General features: G+C 35.0%; 2 protein-coding genes across 2 annotated transcripts in view; one reads left to right on the forward strand and one right to left on the reverse strand.

Moving 5' to 3' along the window:
* Positions 1–1733, forward strand: part of LOC126971543 (ATP-binding cassette sub-family C member 10) — a 57597-nt gene extending 55864 nt beyond the window's left edge. Inside the window, exon 23 of the mRNA XM_050817829.1 lies at positions 1–1733. Coding sequence (XP_050673786.1) covers positions 1–246 — 246 coding nt within the window. The 3' untranslated portion in view covers positions 247–1733.
* LOC126971650 (DNA polymerase beta-like) overlaps positions 1683–14144 on the reverse strand; it is a 17440-nt gene continuing 4978 nt past the window's right edge. Inside the window, exons 4-6 of the mRNA XM_050818023.1 lie at positions 9995–10169; positions 8578–8767; positions 1683–1840 (exon numbers count right to left, since the gene is read on the reverse strand). Of these exons, the coding sequence (XP_050673980.1) occupies positions 1746–1840; positions 8578–8767; positions 9995–10169 (460 nt within the window). The 3' untranslated portion in view covers positions 1683–1745. The remainder of the gene's footprint in view (positions 1841–8577; positions 8768–9994; positions 10170–14144) is intronic.

Here is a 14144-nt window from a genome sequence, read left to right on the forward strand (position 1 = left end):
ATTCTTCTAGTCGACGAGGCGACTGCTAATCTTGACCAAGAGACGGAGCGGTTGATACTAGATACGATCCGTAGTTCGTTCATAGGTTGTACCGTATTGTTTATTGCTCATAGACTAACCGGCGTTCTAGAGAGTTCCAGGGTCATCGTAATGTCGGCGGGGAAAGTGGTCGAGATGCGAGACCCAGACGATGCGCTCTCCGATCCAACGTCTCATTTGTATCAACTAGTCCATCCGGATAACTAATCCCCCGCGCCCGCTCACCTTAGTTGGTATTAGGAGTCTATTGGGTTCTATTCAGGTTTACTATATTGGTAGTTCCTTTATCGTCATCGTGTTTATAGTTCAATACGTATCGATGGCCTTAAGGAATTCTATATATCATGGTCATCATAAATGTAACCTATGTGTACTGATTAAAATATCATAGAACATTTGAATTCATTACCAGAAAAAAAGTATTATATATTTTTATTATTTTTACTATAAGTTTCATTTCAATAATCAAGACCATAAAGAAGCAATTTTCGGACATTGACATTATGTATGCTGTAAAAGTAGGATACCTTTACGGAGATTTTTTAAAGAATACCCCACATACGAGTATATGGGGTATGTCTTTGTCCATGTCTTTGGGTATTTCTGTGGAGAAACAGTAGTATTTTAAATCTTATCATTAAAATTTTGGCATATTTAGTCTTAAGTGTTATTATTTTGCAATCCAACGAGCGGGCACGAATATACTTCACTACAATGTGTGTGTAACTACATCACACGAATGACACGAGCGGTTTCTAGCGATGCACATGCGAGGGTGTACACACTTTATTTGCAGGTCGATCTGGCTCCGACGCGGAAAGACTTTAATTACACAATTCGTTCAAACTTAAGAATTATTAAGAAAGTTACTTTACAATAAATTTATTGAACTGTGATGGCGCGTTATAAAATAGGCTGTGAGGTCAATGTCCGAAATCATTACTGCCCCGCGTACTGAGCGTTCAATTTAGGAAAATAAGAAGAACCGAGTGTGATAATATGTAACAAATTGTATGGAGTTGTGACGGAGGACTTATGGGAGAATGTCTCTTGTGTCTGTAATTTACTATGTTATTATTCATTATTTAAAAATGTACATATTGTGTGAAGTTTAAAAAAAGTATTTTATTGTAATGTTTCAGTCTTAGTTTATTTTTATACTAATTAATCCATTAAAAGCAACAAACATAAGCATTCCTTTACTTAACTTTTCAACAGCATTTTTTTTTTTATTTAGACTATTCGAGCCTTATGAATCTAGGCTGCCTCGCCAAAGAAATAGAATATTATGTTCGTAGTTATAATTTAAAATTTAATTTCTGTTGCGTGGATTATTAACTTTCACATGGTCATCTTTAATAGTAAAATTTAATTCGTTTAAACGTTTTTATAAGAATAATTAATATCTCTTTTCATTTAAGCCTAGGTGTTTCATTATTATAAATGCGATTTTATCTTGCCGCAATAAGAAAATAATAATTATGTACCGTTGAATATTATATTTTTTTTTTCTTTTAGCACTGTTGTTCTTAATAAAATCATTTTAGACTATTTAATGGACAAATTAAATTAATTTATATAATATATTTAATTTTTGTTGTATTGTGAACACAAGAAATAGGACACAAATTATGAACATGTGATAAAATATGCCTAGATATTATATTTTTAATAATCAAATGCTCAAAATTGTTTATTTTGTTTTATTAAATATTTCGTTCTTCTGGGTTTTTGTACGGATAGTCGATGTAGTCAAATATGTCTTCTTCTGATAATATTTCCACAGGCTCCCCTGGAACACCTTCAACAGAAAATAACGATGAAAGATTCAAATACATATAAGGCGGTTTCTCTTGGTTGAGCTTCGGGTGGCGGACACTTGGTACGCCCGAGATGAACTGGTGTGAGAGATGCAGGACTTTCAATATTCAATTATGTTATAGTTGAATTTGATAAAGTTTTTTGTGTTCTAGTGAATTCGAGAATGTCTACCATTCACAATTCAGTTCATTTGAATATGTTTCTTTATTTTTTTTTATTTATAAATTGTTGTTGATCTCGGAATGTTTTTCATTGGATTCGATTTTTGTGGAAAAAGAGGACAAACGAACGTACGGGTCACCTAGACTTAAGTGATCACCGCTGCCCACATTCTCCTGCCACACCAAAGTAATCACAGGAGCGTTGCCGGCTTAAAGTACCCATGTCGTATCGTTCCGGAACTCCGCACAAGTAAGCTCATTCTACAATCCAGACCTTGAAATCCGCACTGTGGAGGAATGCACACATCCAGATGGTGGGAATGATATCTTAATTTGTGTGTATCGTGCGACGGTGCAATTCGGCGACAGGAATCAGGTGAAACACTCCCCGAGATAAATACGGGAGAAGACACTCAATGAAGCGATGTCTCTACGCATGGTCAAGTGATCTAGCCGTTCACAGAGAAGTTGGACTAGGTTCATTCCGCGACCTTCTCAAGAGCAGATTCGATAGAGGACAAGTTTCATCCGGCACTGGTCCACGATTTCTCTAGAGACCTGCATGGTTCGTGTATGTGGCATCGCCCGTGCTTTCGTCTGCACAGTAATGTATGTTGGAGGTGTCCAACATATCATTGATATGTAGAAGGAACAGTAAAGAAGATAGCACACAGCATTAACTGGCGACAACGACTTGTATGCTGCGCCCAGTGAGGAGACTGGTGGTCCACCAGCAAAAACAGTCGGGAAGCCCAAATGATGGAAGTTTTGCGAGAAGCGCCTTGTGCCATACACGAGGCCTTCGCTATATCCAGGCTAACTGCCAGACTTTCCCCCTTGCTTTCAATAGCCGCCGCCCATCTATGTGTTAGGTATACCAGAAGATCGCCTGCCGACCGACCATGGCGAAAACCTAGCTGTCGGTCGTTGATCAACTGGTGATACTCTGGGCATACCAATAGTGCGTTATTATTGTGTTAAAATAAATCACGTAATAATTGAAAAGATGTTATTAGTGTCTAAATATTTTAAGGTGTACGAATAAGCTATAAAGGCATAAAGGCATTTATTTTCTCAAAATTGATTCCTTTAGATATCTTTTTGATGTCATTTCTTATGCTACTAGATACTACTACCGCTTCGGAAACAAATGGCGCTCTGAGAGAGAAGAAGCGGCGCAAGAAACTCTCCCAGCATTCTTTTTTTATGCGCTTTTCAATAAAAATATACAATATTGTACAGTCGTTATAAAATAATCACAATCTAGTCCCACGCTGTCCGATCATTTAGATATTCAGCAGTGGAGTAATAGGATTTACGACAGAGCCATTTTTTTATAAAACATTTAAATTTATTTATAGATAATGCCTGAACAGTGGCTGGGACTTTATTGTAGAAGTGTATACATTTACCCTTAAAGCTATTATGTATCTTATGCAGCCTACTAGAATTAGTTACAAGCAATCCCTTATTTCTAGTGTTATAATAATGAAAATCACTATTAAGAGCAAAAAGGTGACTATTTTTGTGAACATATTAAATTAAATTTTCATAAATGTACTGACAATGAACAGTCATAATATTTATTTCTTTAAATTTTTCTTTGAGAGACTGTCTATAACCAAGCTGATATATAGCACGAACAGCTCTCTTTTGCAGTGCAAACACTATATCAATGTCAGCAGCATGACCCCATAGTAATATACCGTACGTCATGATGCTGTGAAAATAACTAAAGTGCACTAATCTAGCGGTCGCAACATTCGTGTACTCTCTAATCTTTCTAACTGCATATGCCGCAGAGCTGAGTCTATCTGCTAGATGGGTAATATGTGGACCCCACTGAAGCTTTTTATCTAACGTAATCCCAAGAAGACCGTAGTGTCCACAAGTTCCAATCTCTGGTCATTTATAAGTACGTTGGTTTGTACCTCCGCTGTGTTTGGTGTAATGAACCGTAAACACTTTGTTTTTTTACTGTTTAAGTGCAGATTATTCGTCTCAAACCAACACACTATCTTTGAGAGTGCATTGCTTACCTCGTCATCAATATCCGCACGTCACTTCACTTTAAAAATAAGTGAAGTATCATCAGCAAACAATACAATCTCATGGCTATCATCTACCACAAACGGTAGATCGTTAGTATATATAAGAAACAAGAAAGGACCGAGAATAGAACCCTGTGTAACACCTATTCCCACAGGTTTACCCAAAGACCGTTTGCCATTTACATCGACTATCTGAACTCTTTCGCTTAAATATGATTTCAACAGATTTAGGGCTCTATTTTTCACTCCATAATGCTTTAGTTTTAGGAGTAAAGTTTCATGGTGGACGCAGTCAAATGCTTTTGACAAATCACAAAAAATGCCCAATGCATCCTGTGACTCTTCCCAGGCGTCAAAGATGTGCTCAATGAGTCTAGTACTCGCATTAATTGTTGATAAGCCCCTAGTGAAACCAAACTGATTTTTGTTCATTAATTTACACAAATGCATTTGTAGCTGTTGAAACAAGTTTTTCAAAAATTTTACTAAAAACAGGCAGCACTGAAATAGGTCTGAAATTAGAAGGGTCAAAAGAACTGCCCAATTTAAACAAAGGTGTTATACCTTTTACACCTTTGCTGTATTTCATGAGGTCAGGGAACACACCCTCATCTATGCATTCATTAAATATTATTGCTAATTCAGGTGCTATAATGTCAAGTATGTATTTAACAATATTAGTCGAATGGCCCCATAGATCTTTTGTATTTTTTAGGTTAATTAATTTGAAGATTTTTATTATATCGCTACCTGTGACATACTTAAATTTCAAATCAGTAGAAGATACTGGTACGTGTAATTTAAGCATATCATATGCTGCTTTTGGCGAAGAGTTAAGTTCTTTGGTCGTGACAATCGGGATTTCGGAGAAGTATTTATCAAATTCATTTGCAATTTCTATTTCCGAATTTATAACGCGATTATTAATATTTAAACAAATAGAGGTGTTACGGCAATTCGATCTACCAGTTTCATTGTTAATTACACTCCAAGTCGCTTTTACTTTATTATTACTGTTTTTAATTTTATCTGCAATGAAACGTGTTTTCGCTTCATGACAAACTATTTTAAAGAGCTTGGAGTATTTTTTTACATATATTTTAAATTCTTCACTATTATTGTAATGTTTCTCATAATAAAGGTCATATAAGCGTTTACGACTTTTCTGGATACCCATTGTTGCCCAATCAAAGGTGACGATTATACCAGTTACGGGTAGCCGTCTTGAGAGGTTTAGAAATAATTTGGTAAATACGATACCATTTTTACACTGTGGCGAAACTGCAATTTTTCACTACAACTTAGTCTTCAATTCCTTCTGTGAGGAATTTGACAGGATTTTTACTCCAGTAACGGTGACAGTAAACAACAAACATAGTTTTAATGATTGGGCAACAATGGGTATCCAGAAAAGTCGTAAACGCTTATATGACCTTTATTATGAGAAACATTACAATAATAGTGAAGAATTTAAAATATATGTAAAAAAATACTCCAAGCTCTTTAAAATAGTTTGTCATGAAGCGAAAACACGTTTCATTGCAGATAAAATTAAAAACAGTAATAATAAAGTAAAAGCGACTTGGAGTGTAATTAACAATGAAACTGGTAGATCGAATTGCCGTAACACCTCTATTTGTTTAAATATTAATAATCGCGTTATAAATTCGGAAATAGAAATTGCAAATGAATTTGATAAATACTTCTCCGAAATCCCGATTGTCACGACCAAAGAACTTAACTCTTCGCCAAAAGCAGCATATGATATGCTTAAATTACACGTACCAGTATCTTCTACTGATTTGAAATTTAAGTATGTCACAGGTAGCGATATAATAAAAATCTTCAAATTAATTAACCTAAAAAATACAAAAGATCTATGGGGCCATTCGACTAATATTGTTAAATACATACTTGACATTATAGCACCTGAATTAGCAATAATATTTAATGAATGCATAGATGAGGGTGTGTTCCCTGACCTCATGAAATACAGCAAAGGTGTAAAAGGTATAACACCTTTGTTTAAATTGGGCAGTTCTTTTGACCCTTCTAATTTCAGACCTATTTCAGTGCTGCCTGTTTTTAGTAAAATTTTTGAAAAACTTTTGTTTCAACAGCTACAAATGCATTTGTGTAAATTAATGAACAAAAATCAGTTTGGTTTCACTAGGGGCTTATCAACAATTAATGCGAGTACTAGACTCATTGAGCACATCTTTGACGCCTGGGAAGAGTCACAGGATGCATTGGGCATTTTTTGTGATTTGTCAAAAGCATTTGACTGCGTCCACCATGAAACTTTACTCCTAAAACTAAAGCATTATGGAGTGAAAAATAGAGCCCTAAATCTGTTGAAATCATATTTAAGCGAAAGAGTTCAGATAGTCGATGTAAATGGCAAACGGTCTTTGGGTAAACCTGTGGGAATAGGTGTTACACAGGGTTCTATTCTCGGTCCTTTCTTGTTTCTTATATATACTAACGATCTACCGTTTGTGGTAGATGATAGCCATGAGATTGTATTGTTTGCTGATGATACTTCACTTATTTTTAAAGTGAAGTGACGTGCGGATATTGATGACGAGGTAAGCAATGCACTCTCAAAGATAGTGTGTTGGTTTGAGACGAATAATCTGCACTTAAACAGTAAAAAAACAAAGTGTTTACGGTTCATTACACCAAACACAGCGGAGGTACAAACCAACGTACTTATAAATGACCAGAGATTGGAACTTGTGGACACTACGGTCTTCTTGGGATTACGTTAGATAAAAAGCTTCAGTGGGGTCCACATATTACCCATCTAGCAGATAGACTCAGCTCTGCGGCATATGCAGTTAGAAAGATTAGAGAGTACACGAATGTTGCGACCGCTAGATTAGTGCACTTTAGTTATTTTCACAGCATCATGACGTACGGTATATTACTATGGGGTCATGCTGCTGACATTGATATAGTGTTTGCACTGCAAAAGAGAGCTGTTCGTGCTATATATCAGCTTGGTTATAGACAGTCTCTCAAAGAAAAATTTAAAGAAATAAATATTATGACTGTTCATTGTCAGTACATTTATGAAAATTTAATTTAATATGTTCACAAAAATAGTCACCTTTTTGCTCTTAATAGTGATTTTCATTATTATAACACTAGAAATAAGGGATTGCTTGTAACTAATTCTAGTAGGCTGCATAAGATACATAATAGCTTTAAGGGTAAATGTATACACTTCTACAATAAAGTCCCAGCCACTGTTCAGGCATTATCTATAAATAAATTTAAATGTTTTATAAAAAAATGGCTCTGTCGTAAATCCTATTACTCCACTGCTGAATATCTAAATGATCGGACAGCGTGGGACTAGATTGTGATTATTTTATAACGACTGTACAATATTGTATATTTTTATTGAAAAGCGCATAAAAAAAGAATGCTGGGAGAGTTTCTTGCGCCGCTTCTTCTCTCTCAGAGCGCCATTTGTTTCCGAAGCGGTAGTAGTATCTAGTAGCATAAGAAATGACATCAAAAAGATATCTAAAGGAATCAATTTTGAGAAAATAAATGCCTTTATGCCTTTATAGCTTATTCGTACACCTTAAAATATTTAGACACTAATAACATCTTTTCAATTATTACGTGATTTATTTTAACACAATAATAACGCACTATTGGTATGCCCAGAGTATCACCAGTTGATCAACGACCGACAGCTAGGTTTTCGCCATGGTCGGTCGGCAGGCGATCTTCTGGTATACCTAACACATAGATGGGCGGCGGCTATTGAAAGCAAGGGGGAAAGTCTGGCAGTTAGCCTGGATATAGCGAAGGCCTCGTGTATGGCACAAGGCGCTTCTCGCAAAACTTCCATCATTTGGGCTTCCCGACTGTTTTTGCTGGTGGACCACCAGTCTCCTCACTGGGCGCAGCATACAAGTCGTTGTCGCCAGTTAATGCTGTGTGCTATCTTCTTTACTGTTCCTTCTACATATCAATGATATGTTGGACACCTCCAACATACATTACTGTGCAGACGAAAGCACGGGCGATGCCACATACACGAACCATGCAGGTCTCTAGAGAAATCGTGGACCAGTGCCGGATGAAACTTGTCCTCTATCGAATCTGCTCTTGAGAAGGTCGCGGAATGAACCTAGTCCAACTTCTCTGTGAACGGCTAGATCACTTGACCATGCGTAGCAACAGTCGAAACTTACAGATTAATCAAAAAGATTTAAAATTTAAGACATGTGTAGGTACAGTACAACGTCTGTGGTGTCCGCTATGAGGTATACGAGTATGTATATTTTTCTTCCTCTTATCAATAATATATATAATTTATAATAATATACATAATATAATGCATGGAAAATCGCCGAAACACGAATTACTTGTGATCAAAAGAGACTTTGCATACCTACCTTATATAATTATTATAACATTTATTTAAATCACACCTGACGAAAAATATACTTACGAAATAGTTAAATATTCAAAAGGTCACTTACCCGTAACACCGATAGGTCTCAAAGAATACTCATTAAGTGTAAAACCCTTCTCCAACGCGTGGGCCCGCATCTCCTTATTAAAAACGTCGCTTCCAGTAAAGTATAGAACGGCACAGTAGTAGTGTTCTTGTGTAAGGAGCCTTATATCTAAACGTCTTGACGGATGCTCCGAGGATAGTCTGCACACGCCCTATAAAACGATGTGAGACTTAAGTTTCAGACTCTTTCACTTCAGACAGTTTATTATAACTGTCGGGGGAGTAAAAAGTACGAATATGCAAATTAACATTAATCAGCATACTTTTAAATAAATAAATAAACATGCAAATTAAAATTAACCACCATACTTTTACGTATAATTTACTCTGGCGTCACTTTTGAAATATTTGATTTCTCAGCATTACAAATATTAGCGGAATTTACATATTTTTTTTATCTGTTTAACGTTTCATGTCCTTTGCAGACTGAAATTTTCAGGGGGGCTGATGTTTAAAATACAGCTACAGTTACACGTGTAACACATAATTAGACGTTTAATCCTTTAAAAAGTATTATTTTTAAATAAATATTTCAAAATCGTTAGAACCTTCTTTTATTAATGTACCACGATTGAAGGAATAGGGTAATTATTAATCTAGCTTGGGTACCTAATTAATTCAACTTCAACGTGTGAGTTGTAACATGTTGAATCTAATCGCGGTAATTATTTTGTCTCGGCTCACCTAGGTTAATTCAGAGGGCAGGCAAGCCACTAACAACACAAAAATTGACGCAATAGTCAAAACGGATTCTGCTGCATTTAGATCTTACACTAATCAGGGCCGGATTTAAACTTAATGGCGCCCCTGGGCACCGGAAAAAAATCCGCCCCAATACTGGAATTTTACTTTTACTTATAGTTTATATATTTTATTTTTCAAAACTAAAATAACTAATTTATTGCAGAAACTTTATTATATGTTATATATTCTAAAATATGAATAAATATTTGTTATTTTCTAACTTTTTGTAAAATTTGGCACTAAGGGTGACTCATAATTATATTACTTCAATTCTTTCACAGGCAACACGTCTGACTTTTTAAATTGCGAATTGGTCGATTAAATCTTCGCAATCTAAACGTGGAGCAATCTTAATAAGACTTAAACAATTTTTTTTTGCTTTCAAAATTTTGCCGCCCTAAGAAATTCGCCGCCCTGGGCACTTGCCCCAACTGCCCATAGTGTAAATCCACGGCTGACACTAATCATACCAGGAGGACTGAGGCGGTTGTCCCTTTTCTATAGAGAAACAACGTTGAGTCGGTGCAGTGAAAGATTATATACCTAGGTATTGTAATAAATTAGAAGTGAAGGCATGGGATGCCCATAGGTTAGGGTACACATATTATATACAAAAATGATGTTACCATACTAACCATAAACTTAGTGTCTCCGACAGAAATAATATCAGTAATGAGTTCATGGGTCTGAAGTAAATTGACAACCTTGTGCAGTACCGTTCGCGCTCCCGCATCATTATTTTTATCGTTAGCTTTGAGAGACGGATGTGTAATAAGCACATCAATATCACCACTTTCTTTTTTACCCCGCCTAAAAATAAATATAATATTTAATATTATTTGACGTGAATAAATCTGATTTCTGTACTAATTCTTTTCTGGTTTATAGTATTGATGGAGGTTAATGACGTAGGTTGATGTAGGTAGGTATTTGATGATACAATAATATGTAGTTATTAATTACTAGGACGATCTGAAAAGTTTTTACATGATAAATATGTCGCAGGGAAATGATAATAACAGATATTTGATCAAATCACGGAGTATGTTTAAAGAACAACTCAATTTTATCATTTCTCTAAACAAATCTAGTGATTTGATCAAATGCCAGGGTTCCGTTACGCGACTAGAAGAACTTAGGACGTAAAAGCGAGCTTCTGACTTGACTCATATCTGAAGTTAGTAAGGGTATGGCCATGCCCGCCATCCCCTTCGTGTTTTTTAACCGACTTCAAAGAAGGAGAAGGTTCTCAATTCGTCGGTATGTTCTTTCTTTTATGTTTGTTACCTCAAAACTTTCGACTGGGTGAACCGATTTTGATAATTCTTTTTTTATTGGAAAGCATATACTCCAAAGATAGTTTGGTTAGGTTCTGATTACGGACTCCATGACAAAGTAACGGAACGCTATCTGTAATCAAATTACAAAGTACTTACGTTCATTTCTGCATTGAAAAATTTAGTATATTTACACATATTTAGACAAATTGTTAGTTAGTGTACTTCAAATTCAGTAAAAATCATAAAATAAAAAAAAAATTAACAAAAAAACAACCGCCTTCAAAAACCCTACTCCAGAACAATATAGGTAAGTATATAATGTCCACTAAAAAGTATAAAAATAATTGCGTATTTTTATACAATCTAATTAATTAATCTTGTTCTAGTTACGATTATTGTAATTTTTGGAGTCGGTGTCATCCAAGATAGGTTTGTTACTACATACATAGTTATAGGTGAGATGTGCTGATGTCGTGAGGAGGCGAGCGGCTGTTGCTTAGACTTTTTTGATGTGTGTATAAGATTAATTAATTAGATTGTATAAAAATACGCAATTATTTTTATAATTTTAGTGCACATTAATTTGATTTTCAAGATAATAGTGCATTACCTTTTCATGGGAGTGGGGGAGTGAAAGTGACAGAGGACATCTCCCTCCCTCCCCCTTCCCCTCTCACCTCCTCCACCTGCGACACGATACTCAATTCTTACCAAATAAACCTTTTAAATACCAAAGAAAAGACTTTTTGTCATTTCACGGAACCAACTCTGGCATTTGGTCAATTCACTAGATTTGTTTCGAGAAATGATAAAACCGTGTTGTTATTTTAAAATCTTCGGAGATTTGACGAAATCACTGTTTTTATCATATCCCTGCGACATATTTATTCTTGATAAGTGATGTAGGTATCAGTGTTGTTATAGATATTTAATTTCGGATCCGGATATGGATATGGATATTGGTAAAATATAATATCGGTTTCGGTTACGGTTATGGACATTAAATTATTTCGGATTATCCGATAGTTTCGATAACGGATATTATTTTTTTAAGGAACTGTAAAATGAAATACAAATAAGATTATATTGGACTTTAACTGTACCTTGTAGGTTCGCAATCTGTCATACAAGCAATGATATTTAAAAGTATAGATAGGTTACATAGACAACATTCGGTGTTTGTAATTGATACACAAACGCACACATGAATAATTTAACATTGCTATAGCACACTGCATTACGATTACATGTCAAAGAAGGATAGTACATGCAATTATCGCAAGTGAAAAAGAGATAAGTATAATTTGCTAATTGCTTCGTATTTGCATAGTAAAAACACAGAATCATTCACCAGATATGATTTTTTACCGTACCTACACCGTGATTTATGCCTAAAATACGATTCATTCATTAGTTCATGTAATAAAAGTTATAAAGTAGTAAAACTACATTTAAATTAGGTGTTATTGATTGAAAAAATAATAATTTCGTATTGATTATAATATATAGCCATATTGATGATTTAAATTATTTGTACATAAAATAATAAAAAACATAAAGACATATCAAAACAAAACCAAAAAGTACTAACAATAAGGGTTCCATTTTTACAATTTTACTAACGACGGCTCCCAAAAAGTTTTAAGTTTACAATTATTATTACTTGTATATTATACTATTTATGAATGTATTTTTGTTGAGGGTTTATTATATTAAGATAATGGGAGAAACAGAAAATGATCCATTGATTCTTCTGCAGTTAGCAAGGGATATACCGAAAGGGAATTGTTACTGAAAAAACTCCTACGCAAGCAGATAGCATTAACTGTCTACGTCCGCTCCCTACCCTAAAACTTGTTTTTGTAGTTTGATAGTTCAGCTATACACACTTGTTTATTAAAAAATATTAAATTTCGTATTACATTCACTGCAACAACGCCTTTTTTACATCATTTCCTAAATTGTCCTAAAATATACTACCTCGATCATTCCGCGGTATACAGGGTAGTTGCGATATATTCGGAGTATTATCGTATCGTTCCAAATGTGTCGTTGTGGATTTTGCGAGTAGACCTCCTGGTACGATACATACATTCCAAGATTAAGTACTAATAAAATATCAAATAGCCTGCTATTACTAATCTCATTCTGTACCACCTTTATTATAAGACTTTGAAAGCCAGAACTTATTATAATCATCATAATATTATTTAAGAAAGACGCTCACTAACTACCAAGAAAACTCAAGTTCCGCAATCAAGCTGTTACTAACGCTATGTATTTTGCCTACGGTTTTACTTCGGGTTGATTAATCTATGACACATGCTATTTGTCCTTGTCGCGCTGCAGTTGACATCATATTCTCTGTCTCGCTCGAACCACCACGTTAATAATTCGAGATTTATTTGTAATTAGGAAATAAAATCCTGATAAAATACAAATACGAAGTTCTTTTATATACTTGCAAACATAGTTTTTACATTTTCTTAACACACAGGTTGGCATTTTAGATTATTATTGTCACGTCACGAATACGTTCCGATTAGTTCGCTGCTATTAGCCGACTAAATGAAATTACGACAACTGTCTGAATTTGTCTGCAACTGCGCAAATGCGCACGCTAGTGCCATATCTACCTCTTTATTGTTACAAGTAATTCTTTCTTACAGCTACTCGCTTTGAAGTGTTATATACTATATACCTATATAATATATAAATGTAACTAATTAAATGCAAAATCAAAATTAACGTTCGTAATTTGTTATAAACATAAATCAACATCATTGATAACTGTTTTTTACACTCCTGTAAAGGTGTCAGCTGTTGGGGATTTGTCAGTTTTTGTGGGTTATCTTTTTCTAGCAACAACAATTCTTCATACTTATCACTGTGTTGGGATTTAAGATGAAGTTTGAGTGAAGTAATGACACCTCCTTTGCGTGAAAATTGTTTCCCACACTGTTTACATTTCGCAAAATTTACATTCACTTCATCAAATTAAACTAGATTTAGGACGCATTTTTCCAGTCACTGACAATTTATTTACTAATTTACAATAAATCAGACCTTTAATAAGTAATCCTAAAATGAATTACATCGTACGTAACGTAATCCCACAATAACCTCTAAACTCTAGATTTTAGACTCTAAAGTTACGACTAAACGGGCGCGCGGTAGTCTGCCGGCCGGGCAAAAACAAAAACTTGTCACGACGTGTCATATTTACTATAAAGTATAACCCGTACGAATTAGCTGTGCACCTCGCGCTGTGACGTCATTAGGTAGCGGCAACGGTGTCGCATTCAAGCAGAGTGCACAGTTAATTCGTACGAGTGTAGTATTTAGTTAGACTCCGCCCTATCCGAAACTTTCCAAAACTTTTATTTCGGATTCGGTTACGGTTACGGATATTTTTTTATTTCGTATATCCGATAGTTTCGGTTACGGATATGGATATCCATAACAACACTGGTAGGTATGCATTGGCACATTAAATTTTTTGTAG

The sequence above is a fragment of the Leptidea sinapis genome, chromosome 24 (genome assembly GCF_905404315.1).
Source record: "Leptidea sinapis chromosome 24, ilLepSina1.1, whole genome shotgun sequence".
Taxonomy (NCBI): Eukaryota; Metazoa; Arthropoda; class Insecta; order Lepidoptera; family Pieridae; genus Leptidea; species Leptidea sinapis.